The sequence below is a fragment of the Hypanus sabinus genome, chromosome 6 (genome assembly GCF_030144855.1).
Source record: "Hypanus sabinus isolate sHypSab1 chromosome 6, sHypSab1.hap1, whole genome shotgun sequence".
In the NCBI taxonomy this organism is placed as follows: Eukaryota; Metazoa; Chordata; class Chondrichthyes; order Myliobatiformes; family Dasyatidae; genus Hypanus; species Hypanus sabinus.
The window spans coordinates 1,994,833-2,018,546 of record NC_082711.1 but is presented as its reverse complement, the minus strand read 5'-3'; the positions used below and the strand labels follow the sequence as shown (position 1 = coordinate 2,018,546).

The 23,714-nt window shown below is 44.0% G+C and overlaps 1 protein-coding gene across 8 annotated transcripts in view; it reads right to left on the bottom strand.

Annotated features, from left to right (window-relative positions):
* scrib (scribble planar cell polarity protein) overlaps positions 1-23,714 on the bottom strand; it is a 349,859-nt gene that overhangs the window by 10,087 nt on the left and 316,058 nt on the right. For 6 of the 8 annotated variants that reach the window (XM_059971535.1, XM_059971528.1, XM_059971533.1 and 3 more), the window contains 3 exons: positions 6,198-6,337; positions 5,911-5,948; positions 4,467-4,541 (listed from right to left, as the gene is read on the bottom strand). In XM_059971535.1, coding sequence (XP_059827518.1) covers positions 4,467-4,541; positions 5,911-5,948; positions 6,198-6,337 — 253 coding nt within the window. The remainder of the gene's footprint in view (positions 1-4,466; positions 4,542-5,910; positions 5,949-6,197; positions 6,338-23,714) is intronic. The other 2 variants (XM_059971531.1, XM_059971534.1) reach the window with 1 other exon arrangement.

Sequence of the window (23,714 nt, the reverse complement as noted above, 5' to 3'; positions counted from 1 at the left end):
AGGGTAAACAGATTCAAGATCCTCTGCATCAACACTATTGAGGGCCTCACATGGTCTGTGAACACAAATTGTGTGGTAAAAAAGGCACAACAGTCCATCTTTCACCTCAGATGGTTGAGAAAATCTTAAGAACTTTCTACAGGGGCACAATTTCAGAGCATCCTGACTGGCTGCATCACTGCCTGGTATGGGAATTGTACCTCCTTTAATTGCAGGACTCTGCAGAGGGTGATGCGGACAGTCCAGCGCATCTGCAGTAGTGAACTTCCCATGATTCAGGACATTTACAAAGACAGGTGTGTAAAAATGGGCCAGTAGGATCATTGGGGAACAGAGTCACCCCAGTCACAATCTACTCCAGCTGCTACCATCTGGGAAACTATACCACAACATAAAAGCCAGGACCAACAGGCTCCAGGACAGCTTCTTCCACCAGGCCATCAGACTGATCAACTCACACTGATTTGGATATATTTCTGTATCACATTGACTGTTCTATTTATTATAAATTATCATAAAATACTATGATTGCATATTGCACATTTAGATGGAGATGTAACATAAAGATTTTTAATCCTCGTGTATATGAAGTGAATTCAAATTCTTTCAGCCACGACTCAGTGATGCCCACAATGATGCACAACCGATGTCTAATTGCGCTATGAATTCAGCCATCATATTTTGAAAACTACGTGCATTTAAATACAGCACCTTCAATCCTGCATTCTTCACCCTTTTGGATATTACCTCTGTCGTACAATTTAACTCTTTGCTCTGTCTGCATTTGTACCCAATCACTGGCTTGTCCTTCCTTACATTCACGTTACACCTGTCATCTGCCCAGCATCATGGAAAACCTCTTCTGAACTCTCTACAAAGCCTCAACATCCTTCATGAAATGGGGTAACCACAACTGTTTTAATACTTCAGATGAGACCTAGAGTTTAATAAGGCTGGAACATAACCTCCTGTCTCTTAAACTCAATGCTTCCATTAATACAAGCAATTAATATCTCCCTGATCACCCTATCTATCTGTGCAGTCACATTCAGGGAGCTATGGAATTGGACAACAAGATCGCTTGCATTAGCAATACCACTGTAGGTCCTGCTATGTGTACTGTCTCTTTGTATTTGTTCTCCCAAAGTGCAACACTTTACATTTGGCCAAATTAAACTCCATCTGGCATTTCTTTGCCCATGTTTACAACTGATCTGCACTTAATGGCCACTTTATATGAACAACATAGGTAAAAGAAGGGTGTAAGTCCTGGAAGCAGACTACAGGGAGTTAGGAAGGAAGCTGAGAAGCAGGACTTCAAAGGTAGTAATCTCGGGATTGCTGCTTGTGCCATGCAACGGTGAGTGTAGGAACAGAATGAGGTAGAGGATAAATGCGTGGCTTAAGGATTGGAGCAGGGGGCAGGGATTCAAATTTTTGGATCTTTCGGACTTCTTCTGGGGCAGCTGTGACATGTACAAAAAGAATGGGTTGCACTTGAATCTAAGGGGGACCAATATCCTGGCGGGGAGGTTTGTTCATGCTATTGGGAAACGTTTAAACTAGATTTGCAGGGGGTGAAAACCAAAGTGAAGAGGCAGAGTATGGGGAGGTTGGAGCACAAGTAGAGCCAACTTGTAGGGAGTTTGTGAGGAAGGATATGCAAAGATCTTACAGCAAAGACGCATTCAGCCTGACAGTTTGAAATGTGTCTATATTTTAATGCAGGAGTATTATAAACAAGGCGGATGAACTTAAGAGTGTGAATCAATGTGTGGAATGGTGATGTTGTTGCCATTACAGAGACTTGGATGTCTCAGGAGCAGGAATGGCTGCTGAGTGTGCCAGGCCTTAGATGTTTCAAAAAGAACAGAGAGGGAGGCAAAAGAGGTGGGGCATGGCATTGCTAATCAGAGATAGTGTCACGGCTGCAGAAAAGAGGAAGTCATGGAGGGATTGTCTCCTGAGTCAGTGTGGGTGAAAGTCAGAAACAGGAAAGGGGCAATAACTCTACTGGGTGGTCTTTTACAGACAGCCGAATAGTAACAAGGATACCGAGGAGCAAATAGTGAGGCACATTCTGGAATGTTGCAGTAATAAAAGGGTTGTTGTGATGGGAGATTTTAACTTCCCAAATATTGACTGGCATCAACTTAGCACAAGTGGTTTAAATAGGGTGGAGTTTGTTAGGTGTGTTCAAGAAGGTTTCCTGATACAATATGCAGATAAGCCAACTAGAGGAGAGGCTGTACATGATCTGGTATTGGGAAATGAACCTGGTCAGATGTCAGATTTCTCAGTGGGAGAGCATTTTGGAGGTAGTGACCACAACTCTATCTACTTCACTATAGACAGCACTGGAGAGGGAGAGGAGCTGACAATTTGGGAAAATATTTAATTGGGATAGGGGGAAATATGATGCTATCAGGCAGGAACTTGCGAGCATAAATTGGGAGATGTCCTCAGGAAAATGCACAGCAGAAATATGGCAAATGATCAGGGAACATTTGCATGGAGTTTTGCTTAAGTATGTTCTATTGAGGCAGGGGGAGTATGGTAGAATTAAAGAACCATGGTGTACAAAGGATGTAGAAAACCTAGTTAAGAAGCATATGAAAGGTTCAGGAAACTAGGTACTGATAGAGATCTAGAAAAATTACAAAGTTGCTAGGAAGCTTAAGAGTGGAATTAGGAGAGCCTGAAGGGGCCATGAGAGGCCTTGGTGAGCAGGATTAAGGAAAACCCCAAGGCATTCTACAAGCATGTGAAGAGCAAGACGATGAGCCGTGTGAGAATAGGACCAATCAGAAGTGTTAGTGGAAACGTGTGCACGGAGTGTCAGGAGGTAGTAGAGGTACTTAATGAATACTTTGCTTCAGTATTCACCAGGGAAAAAGACCTTGGCAATTATGGGGCTGACTTACAGTGGATTGAAATGGTTGAGCATATAGACATTAAGAAAGTGGAAGTGCTGGAGATTTTGAAAAGCATTAAGTTAGATAAGTCACTGGGATCGGATGAGATATATCCCAGGCTACTGTGGGAAGTGAGGGAGGAGATTGCTGAGTATCTTGCAATGATTTTTGCATTATCAACAGGGACAGTAGAAGCATTGGGCTGCAAATGTTGTTCCCTTGATCAAGAAAGGGAGCAGAGATAATCCATGAAATTATAGACCAGTGAGTCTGACTTCAGTGGTGGGCAAGTTGTTGGAAAAGATCCTGAGAAGCAGGATTGATGAGCATTTGCAGAGACATAATCTGATTAGGGATAGTGAGCATGACTTTGTCAAGGGCCTGATTGTATTCTTTGAGGATGTAACAAAACACATTGATGAAGGTAGAGCAGTGGATGTAGTGTATATGGATTTCAGTAAGGCACTTGATAAGGCACCTCATGCAAGAATTATTGAGAAAGTAAGGAGGCATGGGATCCAAGGAGGCCTTGCTTTGTGGATCCAGAACTGGCTTGCCCACAGAAGGGAAAGGGTGGTTGTAGATGGTTCGTATTCTGTCTGGAGGATGGTAACCAGTGATGTTGCACAGGGATCTGCTTGGGCCTCTGCTCTTCGTGATTTTTATAAATGACCTGGATGAGGAAGTAGAAGAGTAGCTTAGTAAGTTTGTTGGTGACACAAAGGTTAGAGGTGTTGTGGATGGTCTGGAGGGTTGTCAGAGGTTATAGTGCGACATTGATAGGATGCAGAACTGGGCTGAGAAGTGGCAGACGGAGTTCAACCAGAAAAGTGTGAAGCGGTTCATTTTGGTAGGTCCAATTTGAAGAAAGAATATAATATAAATGGCAAGACTCTTGTCAGTGTGGAGGATCTGAGAGATCTTGGGGCCTGTGTCGAAGGGGTGTAATTAGTGCTGACTAATAGGGCTGGTAGGGCCTGTTACTGTGGTGTATCTCGGAATAAATAACAAAGTCCTGTCAATTACTACACTTTGTCGTCTATGGGCAAACCAATACCATGCATCTTAATCTTCTGGATGAGCCTCCCATGAGGGAGTTGTGAAATACCTTACTAAAATCCACATCATCAATCATTTTAACTGGTGGTAGAGAAGACTAGAATGATAGCAGAGTGGGGAATTGATGGCTTAGAGCTGAGCAACTGGTGCCATGTTTCCTGATGAGGTTACTGAGGCAGAAGCTGAGTGGAGGTAAATATGAATGATGCCACATCAGAAAAGACAGCGTGGAAGGACAATGCTGCTTGATGCCTGTCACAGCCCGGAAGTCTCTCACTATGACCCAAACTTTCTGAGTTGCTGGCCCTCAGAAGCCCCAGAACACAACACCGACAAGCACATGCCAACTCCACCGAGGGGTTGGGGCAGGGAACAGAACATCAGGGCGGTGAGCCAAAACCCACCCAGCATGCTCGCCCCCAACAGCCAACATAAGCACGGCCTGGCCCGGGGAGCACACTGGCACTGAGGCAATCGGCATGCAGCCGGTACCTGGATTTCGTAAACCGGTTTGGAGGATGGGATAGCTGCAAACTGCCGGTAATCAAACTTCTTGTCTGACCAAGACTGTAGGGTACAGTAAAGAGGTGTGAGAAACAACTGACACTCAGGGGCACAGGGGGACAGCATACACAAGCAGGTCTGAACATATGAGTGCACACACACACAGACAGGCACACACTAACAGCGGTGTATGCACTGTGCATGGGAGCAGATATACAAACACGAGAGCACATGCATGCACAGATCAGGTGTGTGCACATACACATATGCACACACAAAGGACTGACTGTACAAGAAAGTGCAGAAATTAAAGATGATGGGATCTTAGTGAAAACTGGACAAACAAGCAACAGAATGGCAGGAAACGGGAAGAAATCCAGGACAGAAGGAGAGAGAGCAATGGCAAGGAATAGAGCAGAGCAGGAACGAGACACACACACACTCTCTCATACACACACTCTCTCTCTCTCTCTCACACACACTCACACACAAACTCATTCTCTCAAACACATAGGACAGAGAGCCAGCTTCAGTGGGATAGGGAATGCAGAGGACAGAGGCGAGAGAGAGGGTGCGGAAGAGAAAGCACATATAGAGCATGTAGAGAGTATGGGAGGACAGAGGCAGCGAAGGAAGAAAGAATGGAGAGAACAGGGACAGAGAGCGTGGGCAGAGGGGGAGAGAGATGTGAGCAGAGCTCAGACAGAGGAGGAGAGAGTACATGGAATGAAGAGCATGTGGAAAGAGAATGGGGAGAGCGCGGGAAACAAGTGCAGAGCACGGGACATGAAGGGGAGAAAGGGGAGATGGGTTGAGAATGAAGAGTGGAGGAGCCAGAGAGTGCGAGGATTGGAGGTAAAAAATTGGAGTGCAAAAGGGAGAGAGCAGGAAGAGAAAGGGGAGAGAGAAAGAGGGGAGCGAAAGTGGGAGAGCGCAGGGAAAAAAGATGGGAGAGCGCAGGGAAAAAAGATGGGAGAGAGTGGGGAGAAAAGGTGGGAGAGCGCGGGTAGCAAAAGGCTGAGAGCGCGGGGAGCAACAGGGGAAGTGAGGAGGAAGCAAAAGGGAGAGAGGAGGAAGCGGAATGGGCAGTGCTAGGAGTAAAAAGGGGAAGAGAGTTGTGAGCAAGCTGGTAGCAAAAGTACAAGAGTAAACAAAAGATGTTGAGCATGGGGAGCAGGGGAGAGCAGAGGGAGCATAACGTGGAAAGAGTGAGAGTGAAAGGTGAGCAAGCAGAGACGAAAGGTGAGGGATGGAGTGGGGAAGGTGGAAGGGAGGAGAGAGGTGGAGAAGGGAGGGGAAGGTGCAAGAGAAAAGAGTGGAGAGGGGAGAGGAGGTAAGGGAGAACAGAAAAGATGGGGAGGGGAGGACAGGACAGCCGACCATCCAATACTAGAAGCAGTTACCCTCGGTACACTAACAGACATTAACTCACCAGTCTCCCAGGAGAAGTCACACTGCGAGGACTGTGATCTGAAACACAGAACAGTGGGAGGAGGTTACACAGGGAACGGAAGCTGGCGAGGGCTGGTGGTGGTTGGGACTTCGAGAAGGGTTATGATATGGGAGGGGCTCACCGGGAGGAGGAGGTGGGAGGATCCAGCTTACAATGAGATGAGTGAGGGGACTGGCTATGCACACTCCAATGGAAGGGAGAGAAACAGGATGACTCAATCATCAGTGGAGAGGTGAGAGGAGGGAAGGGCATGAGGGGTTACTTACCATCCAGAGGAGTAGGCGAGGGTGTTGCCACTGGAGAGGGTGACTCGGAGAGATGGTCGAGGGGGCTGCGTTTCCGAGTCTCTTTTGACTTAGCGATGACCATCTGAGCTTTCAGGGCGTCCTGTTCCAGAGACTTCATCCTGGGGACAGATACAAAAGGGAGTTCACCAGGACAACCAAAACATGGGAGGAGAGGGCTTTGTGGCCAAGCCAGAGGATAGGATTCGTCCTGGGGGGGTTACTGACACAGGAGGGGAGAGGTTTGTGGCCATGTTTGTGGTCGATATGAAGATTAGTGAAGGGGCAAGGAAAGTTGAGGAAGTAGGGTGTTTACACAAGACCTTGGACTAATTAGTAGTAGAAGGGGCAGATGAAATATACTGTAGGATGTGTATGGTCATGCACTTTGATAGAAATAAAAGCATAAATTATTTTGTAAATGGAGAGAAAACTCAGAAATCAAAGGTGCAAAGGGACAAGGGAGTGTTCATGCAGGATTCCTTAAAGATTAACTTGCACATTGATTTTCAGTAAGGAAAGCAAATGCAATATTCGCATTCATTTCAAGAGGACTGAAACACAAAAGCAAGAATGTAATGCTGAGGCTTTGTATGGCATTGGTCAGACCTCACTTGGAGTTCTGTGAGGGTGTATCAAAGAAAGGATGTGCTGCATTGGAGAGGAGGTTCGCAAGAGTGATCCCAGGAAGGGAGGAGTGTTTGATTGCTCTGGTCCAGTACTCACTGGCGTTTAGAAGAATGAGGTGGGGATCACATTGAAACCTGATGGAATATCAAAAGACCCTGACAAAGTGGATGTGCAGGGACTGTTCCTCAAAGCTCTGTGCACAATGCCTTTGTTGCCACACAGCTGGAGTTTTCTTTTATATAATGTTAATATAATATTGAAATTATACTAATAAAATTGTGAAATAGAATGGAGATAGGCTAATCCCTATTGACATCAATGGATCTGGAACTGAGGGTGAACACCTTTCAGTTCCTTCTCATTCACATCACCAAGGGCCTCACATGGTCTGTACATACCGGCTGTGTGGTGAGGAAAGCAAAATAACACCTCTTTCACCTAAGACGATTGAGGAAGTTTGGTGTGGGCCCCCAAATCCTAAGAACTTTCTACAGGGGCACAATTGAGAGCATCCTGACTGGCTGCATCACTGCCTGGTATGGGAACTGTTCCTCCCCTAATCGCAGGGTTCTGCAGAGAGTGGTCCGGACATCCCAGCATATCTGTAGATGTGAACTTCCCACTATTCAGGACATTTACAGAGACAAGTGTGTAAAAAGGGCCTGAAGGATCATTGGGGGCCCGAGTCACCCCAACCACAAACTGTTCCAGCTGCCACCTTCTGGAAATGGTATCGCAGCATAAAAGCCAGGACAGCTTTTATGTCAGGCTTTGGGACAGCTTCTTCCACCAGGCCTGAATAATTAATTCATACTGATACAATTGTATTTCTATGTTATATTGACTATCCTGTTGTACGTACTATTATAAATTTCTCTAAATTGCACACTGCACATTTGAATGGAGACATAATGTAAACATTTTTACTCATCGTATGTATGAAAGATGTAAGGAATAAAGTCAATTCAACTCAATATCCATAAATTTTAAAAAATAATAAATGTGTACACCTTTACTTTGAAACATATTCACATAGTTAGTGTTTCAGATGAGATTCACCTAAAACCTGGGACTGAAGAGAGGGTGTGCCTGCTCTGGCTCGAGAGGAGGTTATTAAGTTTTAAAAATGTTTGAGTTACATAAAGTTTGGAGCAGCAGCATACGGTATATAGGGTAGACTGCAGAATCCTCATACATTTCCCCTTTCCAGAGGTGAGCACACCGATATCGGGCAAGGAGGAGAGATTGCAGAAGGGATCTGAAGGGGAGCTATTCAGCCGGATACTGTTGGGGACCTGCAACACTGCATTGAGTGGTGGAAGCAGACTCACTGAGAGATGAGCACTTGAATCTCTCAAGCAGAGAGCAATACAGGCTATGCTGCAAAAGTGGGGTGGGGGGGGGGGTGAGTATGGATACACATTGTGGGCCACAGACCCAACCCCAGAAACCCCAAAATCTTTGACCCACTCGTCCACACCAAACAAGATGCGCAGCTCGGGACGTTGCAGTTTGGAGTTTAATCCCAGCATCCTCTGTAAGGAGTTTGTATGTCTCCCCCCTGTGCAATGCCTGCGTTTCTTCCATGTACTCCTGTTACCTCCCACAGCCTAAAGATGGTTAGTAGGTGAATTGGTCAGTGTAAGCTGTCCTGCGATTAGGCTAGGGTTAAATTGGGAGTTGCTGGCGGCGTCACTCGAATAGCAGCACGCTCTCTAAATAAAAAAACTATATATATAAATGCTCATGTAAGCAGTCATATTTGCCTGTGCTTGGCCCAAGTCTCTCCAAACCTTTCCAATCCACGTAACTGTCGAAGTAACTTCTAACACCTCACTACAGAAAGGATGTGGAAACTAAAGAAAGGGTACAGAGGAGATTTACAAGAAGGTTGCCTGGATTGGGGAGCATGCCTTATGAGGATAGGTTGAGTGAACTTGGCCTTTTCTCTTTGGAGCAGCAGAGGATGAGAGGTGACTTGATAGAGATGTATAAGATGATGAGAGGCATTGATCATGTGGATAGTCAGAGGCTTTTTTCAAGGGCTGAAATGGCTAACACAAGAGGGCACAGTTTTATGGTGCTGGGGAGTAGGTACAGAGATGTCCGGGATAGGTTTTTAAAACAGAGAATTGTGACTGAATGGAATGGGCTGCCGGCGATGGTGGTGGAGGCAGTAGGGTCTTTTAAGAGACTCTTAGATAGGTACATGGAGCTTAGAATACTAGATGGCTATTGGTAACCCTAGGTAATTTCTAAAATAAGTACGTTTGGCACAAAATTGTGGGCCGAAGGGCCTGTATTGTGCTGTAGGTTTTCTATGTTTTTAAATGATGTTAATGCACCTACCTCAACCACCTTCTCTGGCAGCTCATTCCATATACTGACAAGCCTCTGGGTGAAAAACTCACCCCTCAGGTTCCTATTAAATCTCGTCCCTCTCACCTTCAAACTGTGCCCTCTAGTTCTAGGTTGCCCACTGGCATCAGATTGAAACGGACAATGATCCTATGTATGCACATCCCTATTTTTATTCTTCTTTTCCTCTCTGCTTTTCTACAACTAAGACCAGAAGACCACAGAACATAGAAACAAAATTAGGCCATTTGGCCCACCCAGTCTGCTCCACCGTTTCCTCTCGGCTGATCAACTTTCCTCAAAGCACCAATCTCCTGCCTTCCCCCTGTATCCATTCATGCCTGACCAATCAAAAATTTAGCAACCTCTGCCTTAAATATACCCAACGACTTGACCTGTACAGCTGCCTGTGGCAACTAATTCTACAGATTCACCATTCTCCCTATTCTAAAAGGACACCCCTTTATTCTGAGGCTGTGTCCTCTGGTCTTAGACTCTTCCACCATTGGAAATATTCTCTCTACATACACACTATCGAGGCCTTTTGCAACATTCAATGCTTTAATGAGACCCCCTCTTATTCTTCTGAATTCCAGTGACTACAGACCCAGAGCTGATAAGCTCTTACAACCCCTTAGCTGATAAGCTTTTCAATCCCAGAATCATTTTCTCAAGCTCCTTTGAAATTTCTCCAATGTCACAACAGCCTTTCTAAGATAAAGGGCCCAAAACTGTTCACAAAACTCCGTGAGGCCTCACCAATGTCTTATAATGCCTCAGTATTACATCCCTGCTTTTATAATGTAGCCCTCTTGAAAGGAATGCTAACATTGTATCTGCCTTCTTCTCCCCTGACTCAACCTTCAAATTAAGCTTTAGGGAATCCTGCACAAGGACACTTTGCAACTCAGGTTTTTGAATTTTCTCTTCATTTGGAAAATAATGTACACTTTTATTTCTTCCATCAAGGTGCAAGGCGATACACTTCCCAACACTATTCCATTTGCCACATTTTGCCCATTCTCTATTAAAACTACACAACTATGGATGAACCCAGTAAAGGACCAGTCTGGCATCTTGGAGAGGATATGTTTTACGCAGTGTGTCGAGGGAAATACTGAAGTGTAAAGCACTATTCCTGAAGATGTAGTGGGACCAAGCTCTGATGTATCCATATTGAATTGACTTTATTTCTGAACATGGATTGAAGGTGTTTATGTTAGAGTCATACGTGACACAGACTCTCAAGTTACTGTACTTTGATTTATAGACCCTTTTACTCAGTGGCCTTGAGATTTGGAGGGTTAGTATTGTTGACTATCTGTACAACAGTTGCTTGTTGTTGAAACTGGAGCTTTCGGAAACAGATGTTGGAGTAACTGAGACTATTGACGTACCAGAATTGATCTGCCCAGATCCGGTTGAAAAGAGTGAAGCTTCCATTCTTGTGGGAACAAATACTTCCACTGTGAGAAAGCTTGTGGGAGCATTTAAGGAGAGAAACGGAGAAAGCATCTTGAACCCTTGTCCATTCACCCTGTGGTCAGAGCTGCTTTTGAGAGGATACAAATTCCTCCTAAGGAGGATGATGAGCAGAAACGAAGAACTCTATGGTACAGTCAGTCTAAACCTGTCATGTCCTGGAGAAGTTGCTAGAGTGACAGGAACTGCAAAATTGCAGGAATGCCCAACACCTCAGCCATCCAGGTGGATGCTCTTGATGATCAGGAAGAAGAGCACGCTTACCTGCAGGATGGCTGGTGAGACCTGAATCTTCAACAATCTATGCAAACAGAATGATGGTGATGGTCAGGAATATCTCAGAAAGAGATGTTACCCTCAGAAGTGAAATGCCAATTGCCCATCTTTTTCCTTGAAAAAATTTCCAAGGAAAGTGGAAGAGAAAGAGTCTTTTGGATTGAGGAAGTTGACAAAAAATTCATTCAACTTTGGTGACTCACCAAAACCCAAGGAATAGAAAAGGAGATTAACTAAGAGGAAGCTGATATGCGAAGGTGTTCGTTCTATTGACATTTTTGATGTTGGTTGCTCAGAGAGTACTTGCCATACTATTAGAGTGACAGTGCACACTCCTTTCCAAGAGAGGTCTTGCCAGTTAGCACCAGCGGAGGCTGAAGAAGTTCGGTAGCACCTGCTTAAACTGAAGGAAGCCAAGTGCAGTCATGTGGCAGAGGGATCCGAGCCACCTGAAGGTACAAATGATGGACAGATGGAGGCATCCCCAAGTAAACAGGAACAGTCATGAGGAATACCTGAGCATGAAGTGGAAGTAACAAGATCTCAGACAGTCAGTAAGATAGACTGACTCTCTATCACTGGCATATGATGTACCAGGAAAAGAGTGTTGCATTTATCCCAATAGTGAAATATGTTACTGCCATTTACATCTAGGTGAGGGGAGGGTCCTGATTTTATGAAATTTATTTGAATACAGGTAGTCCCCGATTTACAAACGTCTGACTTACGGACAACTCGTACTTACGAACCGAGGAAAGAAGATGTCATCCGTTATTTTAAGTCGGATTGCGACGCTGTCCGCCAATTAAGTCGTTGCCGCTGACACTGTGTTGAGTGTTTAACTTTGTATTTGGCTTAAATTTTTTTAGTAAGATTCACTCTGATCCCACCCCCCTCTCATTCCGGTCGGCTGGTGGTGCAATGAGATCAGCGCTGGGCTTGAGAATGGAGATTCCCAAGTTTGATTTAGTGACAGACCGCTCCCAATGATGGGTTGATGTTGAGCTTGCAACTTGACCTCGTAAAAAGAAACACTGCCACCTCCAGTTTAAATTCCCACGTGGAATATTGCGGAGGATCAAATACCCAAACCCAGCACAGCCCCCACTTGTCCCATTTAACCTATCTCAGTGCAGTGGAGTTTAGGACCTGGGGAATTCAGTGCGGTGGTCCTTAGGACCCAGTGGACCTCGGGAGCTGGCACAGGTCGGGACCTATCGCCCACAGTGTTTCTGTTCCATTGACGGGAAGCAATCGCAACTGAAAATAAAGTGCAAATAATAAAGCATTTGGAAAGAGGCGAAACGCCATCTGTCATTGGAAAAGCGTTAGGCTACAGTCAGTCAACGATTGGAACAATTTTAAAGGATAACAGATAAAGTGAGAATAATGGAGCATGTGAAAGGCCCTGCCCCAATGAAAGCTACAATTATTACTAAGCAACGTAGTGGCTTAATTATTGGAATGCATATGTTTCTTAAGTGTTTTATATGCATAGAAAGGTAAAATATATACTATATACTAAGGCAAACATTTGACTGACGCTAAATAATACCAGATGTACTTGTTCCGACTTACATACAAATCCGACTTAAAGACGGACCCAGGAACGGAACTCATACGTAACCCGGGGACTGCCTGTACTGTATAATTAATAATGATTTAATAAGTTCCAAGGTCATGAGGACACGACTATTTTTGGTGGGGCTATAATGCCCTGTTTAAGATTTCTATGCAGTGAGGTAGTTTATATTAGTAGTTTTCTGTAAAAGCAGTGTGTCATGCTGGAAAGTGTGCTTTGGCTTCAGCTAAGGAGCCATGTTGTCCAGCTTAGGAATGTGCGTCTGCCAGTTAGTATTGAGAGAGAAGGTTCTAGAGAGCTGTGGGGAAGAGTTTTCTAAAGGACAGTCTGGCTTGGGATCTTTTGGTGGGAGCTGCAAAGGGGGGAACAGGGAAGATGCCGCAGTATGCCATTGGCAGGAAGCCCCATTGCAAGAAGTTCTTTGTGCAGATGAATGACTCCAAGGGGAAAGGACCAGCTCTCCTGAGAGAGCTCGGCCATTCGAAAGTCTTCGAGGGGAGTTTGGAATGTGGCAGGTGCTTTCACACAGACCGTGGGTCCAGTGCACGAGTCAGGAGATACATCCCCAACTACTTCAGAATAAGCTCCAACATTATGTGCACATTGGAGTGGTAATGGGCCCTTTACTTCTCTTTTCTCTGCTGTAACTGTTAAAAATTTGGTAAATACACGTTCTTTATAATTTTATGCTGGCGTACAACCTGTCATTTCTGGGCTACCGATAACTTCGTGGACAGTATTTACACAGCATTCGCTCAAATCGAGGTTCATCACAACATACCTCTTTGGTTGGACCCCAAATCATACCGACCCTAGATGGATATTGTTTATGAAAGGTGGCCTTCTCACTACTGAGTCAAGTGGCTGTTACCAGTGTTAGCTCACAAGCCAAGCCTGAATATGAGCCTCAGTGAGAGGGTTACATGTAATTTACAGTTTGTTTGATGTACTGCTACTGCAGAACAACACATTTCACAACCTAAGCCAGCGATATTAAACCTTATTTTGATTTTGAAAAAGACAATGTCCAATATAGTTGCGGAGAGTGGGTGACTGCAGGAGGAAACATCTTGAGCAACTGTTGCCGGCTTGCTGGCCTTGGACTTCTGCAGGTTCTGACCCACCCATCAAGGGGTCAATTCTGCCCCCTGCGGCACACACTAGGGACATGACTCCAGGGAAGTGTTTGTATTAAATATTTCCAGGTACTTATTAGAGCTCAGAAGATTGAATACCACTTTATGTTTACCTGACCTCCTGACTGTGCCAATCTGTTAATAGATTGGGGCTAGATCTGTCCCTTGTGCGGCAGTTTTTTACAGGGTCACTGGGTGTGGACAGGGTGATGGGTGAGGTGTCCACTCTCACCATAGGACAGTGTTCACACAGTCACAATTCAGAACTGTTTTGCTCACTGTGTTTTAAATTATACCAGTGCCCAAGAATAATGTGGGCTGCCTTAATGACTATCCCTTGGTAGCACTCACATCGACAGTGATGAAATGCTTTGAGAGGTTGGTCATGACTAGACTGAACTCCTGCCTCAGCAAGGACTTGGACCCATTGCAATTTGCCTATTGCCACAATAGGGCAATGGTACACACAATCTCAATGGCTCTCCACACGGCTTTAGACCACATGGACAACGCAAGCACCTACATCAGGATGCTGTTCATTGACTATAGCTCAGCATTCAATACCATCATTCCCACAATCCTGACTAAGATGTTGTAGAGCCTTGGCCTCTGTATCTCCCTCTGCAATTGGATCCTTAATTTCCTAACTGGAAGATCACAATCTGTGCGGTTTAGTGATAACATATTCTTCTTGCTGACAATCAACACTGGCACATCTCAGGGGTGTGTGCTTACCTCACTGCTCTACTCTCTATACCCATGACTGTGTGGCTAGGCATAACTCAAACACCATCTATAAATTTGCTCACAATACAACCATCTCAGGTGGTGACAAGAGGGCATACAGGACTGAAATATGCCAACTAATGGAGTGGTGCCGCCGCAGCAACCTGGCACTCAATGTCAGTAAGACGAAAGAGCTGGATCTGAACTTCAGGAAGGATAAGACGAAGGAACAAATGCCAATCCTCACAGATGGATCAGAAGTGGAGAGAGTGAGCAGCTTCAAGTTTCTGGGTGTCAAGATCTCTGAGGATCTAACCTGGTCCCAACATGATGCAGTTATAAAGAAGGCAAGACAGTAGCTATACTTCTTTAGAAGTTTGAAGAGATTTGGCATGCTGGGTACTTGGATACCAGCCTACAGGGAGCGGTGTCTCAGAAAGGCAGCATCCATTATTAAGGACCTCCAGCACCCAGGGCATGCCCTTTTTTCACTGTTACCATCAGGTAGGAGGTACAGAAGCCTGAAGGCACACACTCAGCGATTCAGGAACAGCTTCTTCCCCTCTGTCATCCGATTCCTAAATGGACATTGAATCTTTGGACACTACCTCACTTTTTTAAAGAAATATATTTCTGTTTTTTGCAAAAAAAAATTTTAAATCTATTCAATATATGTATACTGTAATTGATTTACTTGTTTATCATTATTTAAATTTTATTATTATTTTTCACTGTTAGATTATGTATCAAATTGAACTGCTGCTGCTAAGATAACAAATTTCACATCACATGCCAGTGACACTAAACCTCATGATTCTGGTTCTATTTCAAGCAATCAGGCTTGGAGATACCAGAAACGGCTGGGAATGAAAATGAAATAATGCCATTACTTAAACAAGTTACGAACTATGAAGAATTTGAAGGTATCGACAATCATCTTGAATGTTACAATGAAAATACAGATTTGGAGGATGCAAATGTTGAAAGCATTGTATGACAGCAGTCCACTAGCTGCACTAGGTGTCTGTGCTGATGTTGTTCATTGTGTACACTGGAAGAATTCCTCCATCGATAACCGTGAGGAGCTCATACACAGCTTCATAGTACCCTAGTAGTATTAAGAGTGTACTAATATGTTCCATATTTCATTTAAATACAATTTTTTTGCTCACTTAAACAGTAGTTCATCTTTTTCTTTACTTTTTCAGCTATTTCCATTAAATTTCAGCTAATTGGGCGAAAACATACCTATTTACCTGATGTGTCCTAATTAGCCTGAATCTAACATATATCCAATGATTTGGCCCCCACAGCCCTCTGTGGGATCGAATTCCACAGGTTCACCACCCTCTGGCTGAAAAAAAAATCCTCATCTTTGTTCTAAATGGACCTAGACTCTCCCAATGTAGGAACCATCTTCTCCACATCCACTCTGTCTAGGCCTTTCAATATTTGATAAGTTTCAATGAGATCCATCCTCATTCTTCTAAAGCAGGGGTTCCCAAACCTTTTTTATACCATGGACCCTTACCATTAACCAAGGGGTCCATGGACCCCACGTTGGGAATCCCTGTTCTAAGCTACAGTGAGTACAGGCTTGGAGCCATCAAACACTCCTCACACATTAACCTTTTCATTCACAGAATGATTCCCGAGAACCACCTGCTCCAATGCCAGTACATCCGTTCTTCAAAAAGGGGCTCAAAACCTACTGGGCCCTTTCCTGACTCTTCAATCTCTCCCCCCATCCTACTCTTGCTGACCTCCCTAACTCCGGATGCTTGAGGGTTGGGGGGTTGTGGTGGCCGTGAGGTTAGGCTGCTGGAGCAGAGCCATAGGGTGAGGTGTGAAGGGGACGAATGTAGCATGCAGGGTGCAGCAAGCAGTGGTAGACTCCACACCTGAGGTCAGTGCAAGGCAGCTGCGGCCTGAGCAGCGGTAGGAGCTTCAGGCCGCCCACAGGGCCAGGCCCCGGCGCTGCCCGTTGGTGAGACTGGCGGAGGCGCCGCGCACGGTCCTGTTCATAGTGTCTGAGGTCGTCTTCGAGGGCCTGGTGCCTTAGCCGCAAGAATAGGTGGCGATGGCGGGCAGGAGAAAAGAGTGACAGACAGAGACAGAGACAGAGAGTCATAGAGAAGTACAGCTCAGAAACAGGCCATTCAGCCCATCTAGTCCATGCCAAAACCATTTAAACTGCCTACCCACATCGACCTACACCAGGTAAAATAGCTGCCCATAACCCGACTATCCAAACTTCTCTTAAATGTTGAAATCAAGCTCGCATCCACCATGTGTGCTGGCAGCCCATTCCACACACTCGTGACCCTCAGTGAAGAAGTTTCCCTTAAACTTCTCACCTTTCACCCTTAACCCATGATGTCTGGTTGTAGTCCCACCTAACCTCAGTGGAAAATACCTGCTATATATGTTATTTCTGTTCTTGCACAATTTTAATCTGTTCAATATGGGATCAAATTCCTTTGGGAACAATAAAGCATCTATCTACATATATACTCACTGCAATTGATTTACAACACTTACTTCCTTACAAAGTTATTTATTTATTTACTTACTTTTCTTTCTTTCTGTATTACTATGTACTGTATTGAAGTTAACAAATTTCACGAGACATGCCAGTGATAATAAACCTGATTCTATCTATATACTGTATACCTCCAACAAATATCCTCTCAATCTTCTACATTCTAAAGAATAAACTCCTAACCTATTCAATCTTTCCTGATAACACAAGTCCTCCTGAGCGAGCAACATCTATGTAAATTTTCTCTGTACTCTTTCAATCTTGTTCATATCTTTCCTGTAGGTGGGTGACCAAAATTGCACACAATACTCCAAATTAGTCTTCACCAATGTCTCATACAACTTCAACCTAACATCCCATCTCCTGTACTCCTAATAACTGTATATAACAATTACAGCTCGGAAACAGGCCATCTTGGACCCTTCTAATCTGTGCTGAATGCTTACTCTCACCCAGTCCCACCTACCTACACTCAGCCCATAACCCTCCATTCCTTTCCTGTCCATATACCTATCCAATTTTTTTAAAATGACAAAATCGAACCTGCCTCTACCACTTCTACTGGAAGCTCGTTCCACACAGCTACCACTCTGAGTAAAGAAGTTCCCCCTCATGTTACCCTTAAACTTTTGCCCCGTAACTCTCAACTCATATCCTCTTGTTTGAATCTTCCCTACTCTCAATGGAAAAAGCCTATCCACATCAACTCTATCTATCCCCCTCATTATTTTAAATACTTCTATCAAGTCCCCCCTCAACCTTCTACTCTCCAAAGAAAGACCTAACTTGTTCAACCTTTCTCTGTAACTTAGATGCTGAAACCCAGGTAACATTCTAGTAAATCTCCTCTGAACTCTCTATTTTGTTGACATCTTTCCTATAATTTGATGACCAGAACTGTACACAATACTCCAAACTTGGCCTTGCCAATGCCTTGTACAATTTTAACATTACATCCAAACTCCTGTACTCAATGCTCTGATTTATAAAGGCCAGCATACCAAAAGCTTTCTTCACCACCCTATCCACATGAGATTCCACCTTCAGGGAACTATGCACCATAATTCCTAGATCACTCTGTTCTACTGCATTCTTCAATGCCCTACCATTTACCATGTATGTCCTATTTTGATTAGTCCTACCAAAATGTAGCACCTCACACTTACCAGCATTAAACTCCATCTGCCATCTTTCAGCCCACTCTTCTAAATGGCCTAAATCTCTCTCTGCAAGCTTCAAAAACCTACTTCATTATCCACAATGCCACCTATCTTAATATTATTCACACACTTACTAATCCAATTTACCAACCCATCATCCAGATCATTAATGTATATGACAAACAACATTGGGCCCAGTACAGATCCCTGAGGCACACCACTAGTCACCAGCCTCCAACCTGACAATCAGTTATCCATCACTACTCTCTGGCATCTCCCATCCAGCCATTATTGAATCCATTTTACTGCTTCAATATTAATACCTAAAGATTGAACCTTCCTAACTAACCTTCCGAGTGGTACCTTGTCAAAGGCCTTACTGAAGTCCAAATGTGCCAAAATCTTTCTTTATGGCCCTACATACCTGTGACATCACTTTCAATGAATTATGAGCCTGTATTCCTTGATCACTTTCTTCTCAGTGCCCTACCATTTTCTGTGTAAGACTTACCCTCTTTGGTCCTACAAAAATGCAAAACCTCACACTTGTCTGTATTAAGTTCCATCTGTCATTTTCAGTCCTTTTTTCCAGCTGGCACAGGTTCCTCTGCAGGACACGATAACCTTCCTCATGTCCACTACATCCCCAACTTTGCTGATCCAGTAATCACATCATCATCCAGATCACTGATATAAATGACAAACAGCATAGGACCCAGCACCGATCCTTGTGGCACACCACTATGCACAAGCCTCCATTCAGAGGCAACCCTCTACTACCATTCCCCAGCTTCTCCCACAAAGCCAATAACTAATTCAGTTTTTTACCTCACCCTGAATGCCGAGCAACTGAACTTCCTTGACCAGCCTCCCATGCGGGACCTTGTCAAATGCCTTACTAAAGTCCATGTTGGCAACATCCATCACCTTGTCTTCATCGACTTTCCTGGTAATTTCCTTGAAAAATTCTTTAAGATTGTTAAGACTTGACCTGCCATGCACAAGGCCATGCTGACTATCCAAATACTCAAAATATCTGGTTCCTCAGAATACCTTCCAATAACTTTCCCACAACAGTTGTTAGCGTCACTGGCCTATAATTTCCTGGTTTACGTTTAGAACCTTTCTTAAACAGTGGAACAACATTGGCTATCTTCTAATCTCATCATCCTTCAGCAATGCTAAGGATGATTTAACAATCTCTGCCAGGACCCCAGCTATTACTGCAATTGTCTTCCATAAGGTCTGAGGGAACATAGAGCCATTGAATCTTATCAGGCTCTCCTGCTCTGCAATCTGTACAGGGTCCATGAAGTCCATGTCACTTTACCTCACTGTGTCTGTCTCCAGAGTAAATATAGATGCAAAGAATGAATTTAAGATTGGCCCCATCTGCTCTGGCTCCACACGTAGATTAATCATTCTGGACTTCCAGAGAACCAATTTTGTCACTTATAGTCCTTTTGCTCTTAACATATCTGTAGTATCCCTTAGGATTCTTCTTCACCTTGTCTGCTAGAACAACTTTATGCCTCCTTTTAGCCCTCCTGATTTCTTTCTTAAGTGTTCTCTTGTATTTCTTGTACTAAATATGCACCTTATTTGTTCCTGCTTGCCTATATCTGCTATGCACCTCCCTTTTTCTCTGAACCAGGACCTCAATATCTTTTGAAAAGCAAGTTTCTCTATACTTGTTATCTTTATCGTTTATTCCGACAGGCACCTACAAGCTTTGAACTCTCAAAGCTTGTTTCTGAAGGCCTCTATAATTTTTCATTTGTCAGGTCTATAAGACATAGGAGCAGAATTAGGCCATTCAGCCCAACAAGTTTGCTCTGCCATTGCAACATGGCCGATTCTGAATCCCACTCAACCAGATACACCTGCCTTCTCGCCATATCCTTGGATGCCCTGATTGATAAGGAAACTATCAACTTCCACCTTATGTATGTGCACAGACTTGGCCTCCACTGCAGTCTCTGGCAGAGCATTCCACAAATTCACTACTCACTGGCTAAAAAAATTCCTCCTTACCTCTGTTCTAAAAGGTTGCCCCTCAAGTTTGAGGCTGTGCCCTCTAGTTCTGGATACCCCCACCATAGGAAACATCCTTTCTACATCCACCCTATTTAGTCCTTTCAATATTTGGTAGATTTCAATGAGTTCCCCCCTCACATTCTTCTAAATTTCTGTGAGTACAGGCCTGAAGCTGTCAAATGCTCCTCATATGTTAATCCCTGGAATCATCCTCCTGCTCTGGACTCCCTTCAATGGCAACACATCCTTACTGAGATATGGGGCCCAAAGCTGTTGGCAATACTACGTATGGCCTGACGAGGTTCTCATAAAGACTCAACATTATTTCCTTCCTTTTATATTCTATTCCCCTCAAAATAAATGCCATCTTTACCATTTTATCATTTGTCTTCTTTACCACAGGCTCAACCTATAAATTAACCTTCTGAAGGGTCTGCACAAGGACTCCTAAGTCCCTCTACACGTCTAATGTTTGAACCTTCTCACCATTTAGATAATAGTCTGCACTATTGTTCCTTTTACCAAAATGAATTATCATACATTTCCCAACACTGTAGTCCATCAGCCACTTTGTTGTCCATTCTTTCAATTCTGTCTAAGTCCTGTTGCAATCGCATTGCTTCCTCAGCACTATCTATCCCTCCACTTATCATTGTATCATCTGCAAACTTTGCCGCAAAGCCATCAATTCCATTATCTAAATTATTGATAAACAACTTGAAAAGCAGCGGTCCCAATACTGACCCTTGGGGAACATCACTAGTCATTGGCAGCCAACCAGCAAAGACCCCTTTTATTCCCACTCGCTGCCTCCTGCCTGTCAGCCATTCCTCTATCCATGCCAGTATCTTTCTTGTAACACCATAGGATTTTATCTTAAGCAGCCTCATGTATGGCACCTTATCAAATGCCTTCTGAAAATCCAAGTCAATGACATCCACTGCCTCTCCTTTGTCCACCCTGCTTGTTTCTTCCTCAAAGAACTCGAATAGATTTGTCAGGCAAGATTTCCCTTAACAGAAACCAGGCTGATTTTATTTTATCATTAGTCTCCAAGTACCCTGAAACCTCATCCTGACTAATAGACTCCAACACTTCCCCAACCACTGAGGTTAGGCTAACTGGCCTATGATTTCCTTTCTTTTGCCTTCCTCCCTTCTTTAAGAGTGGAGTGACATTTGCAATTTTCCAGTCCTCCGGGACCTTGCCATAATCAACTGATTCTTGAAAGATCATGACCAATACATCCCTTATCTCTTTAGCAACCTCCCTCAGGACTCTGGTCCAGGTGACTTAGCTACCTTAAGACCCTTTGGAATAACAATGGCACTCACTTCTGTTCCCTGACATTCACAGACATCTGGCACATTGCTAGTGTCTTCCACAGTGAAGACAGATGCAAAGTACCCATTAACTTCATCTGCCTTTTCTTTGTCTCCCATTACTACCTCACCAGCGTTATTTTCAAGTGATTCAATATCAACTCTCACCCCCCTTTTATTTAACTGAAAAAACTTTTGGTATCCTGCTTTATATAATTGCCCTCATGTTTCATCTTTTCCCTTCTTATAGTTTTTTAGTTGGCTTTTGTTGGATTTTAAAAGCTTCCCAATCATCCAGTTTCCCACTCACTTTTGCTACCTAATATGCCCTTTCCTTGGCTTTTATGCAGTCCATAACCTCCCCTGACAGCTACAGTTGCCTACCGCTGCCATTTGAGAACTGTGGGACATATCTATCCAGCACCTTGTGAATTATTCACAGAAACTTCAGCCATTTCTGTTCTGCCATCATCCCTGCTAGTATCCTCCTCCAATCCACCCGGGAAAGCTCCTCTCTCAGGCCTTTGTAATTCCCTTTATTCCATTGTGATACTGATACATGTGACTTATGCTTCTCCCTTTCAAACTGCAGCATGGATTCAACCATATTATGATCACTGTCTACTTAGGGTTCCTTTCCATTAAGCTCCATAATAAGATCTGGCTTATTCTAAGATAACCTTTCCCCAAGTAGGCTCAAACACAAGCTGCCCTAAAAAGACATCTCATAGACATTCAACAAATTCCCTCTCTTGCAATTTGACACCAACCTGATTTCCCAATCCCTTTGTATGTTGAAGTCCCCCATTATAATGTGTCATTACCCTTATTAAATATATCCATATAACAATTACAGCATGGAAACAGGCCAACTTGGCCCTTCTAGTCTGTGCCGAACGCTTACTCTCACCGAGTTCCACTGACCCGCACTCAGCCCATAACCCTCCATTCCTTTCTTGTCCAATTCTATCCAATTTTACTTTAAATGACAATACCGAACCTGCCTCAACCAAATGCCTTTGCTATCCCAACCCCACATCTTGGCTACTCTTTGGAAGCTTACATACGATTCCCATGATGGTTTTTTTAACTCTTACAGAGTCTTAACTCCACCCGAGTACTTCCAAGCACTTAACAAGCACACCTTTGCCAGAAAACAGCCTGTCCCAATCCACATTTACCAGATCAGTTGTGATACCATTAAAATTGGCCTTTATCCAATTTATTATCTGAACTCGCAGAGCACACCTGTCTTTTTACATATTTACTTTGAAACTTATGGTATTATGATCACTGGTTGCAGAGAGTTCTCCTACACAAACCTCTGTCACCTGCCCCATCTCATTCCGATAGCCAATCCAGTATCGCACGCTCTCTCTTTGGGATTTCCTGCATTACTGATAAAGGAAACTTTCCTGAACGCATTTGACAAACTATTCCATCACATCCTTCCATAGCATGGGATTCCCAGTCAACATGTAGAAAGTTAAAATCCACCTATAATAAACTACTATAATAACCTTATGTTTCTTACAACAGTCTGTGAACTACTTACAAATTTGTTCCTCTAAATCCCTTGGACTGTTGGGTGGTCTGTAATATAGCCCCATTAACATGATCATACTTTTCTTATTTCCTGATTCCACTCATAACGTCTCACTAGTTGAGTTCTCCAGTCTGTCCTGATGGAGGGCTGCTGTGCTATTTTCCCTGACTAATAACGCCACCCCTCCTCCTTCAATCCTTCCCACTCTGTCATGTCTAAAACAACAGATTCCCTGAATATTGAGCTGCCAGTCCCACCCCTCCTGCAATCAAGTCCCACTAATCGCTACCTCATAATTCCCGGTGTAGATCCATGCCCTGAGCAGATCTGCCTTTCCTACAATACTTCTTGCAATGAAATATATGCACCTCAGGACACAAGTCGCACCATTCAACATCTCCACTAACTGTTCTGGCACTCTGGTTCCCCATCCCACCTGCAACCCTAGTTTAAACCCCACCTTCCCGCTAGGATATTAGTCACCCTCCAGTTCAGGTGCAAACTGTCCCTTCTGTAGAAGTCCCACCTTCTCTGGAAAAGAGCCCAACGATCCAAATATTTGATACTCTCCATCCTACACTTGGCCACATATTAGACTGCATAATCTTCCTAGTTCTGGTCTCACTAGCACATGGCACGGGGTGATCCAAAGGCCACAATCCTGGATCTCAGAGAGACAGAGAGCAGGAGAAAGCACAAGGA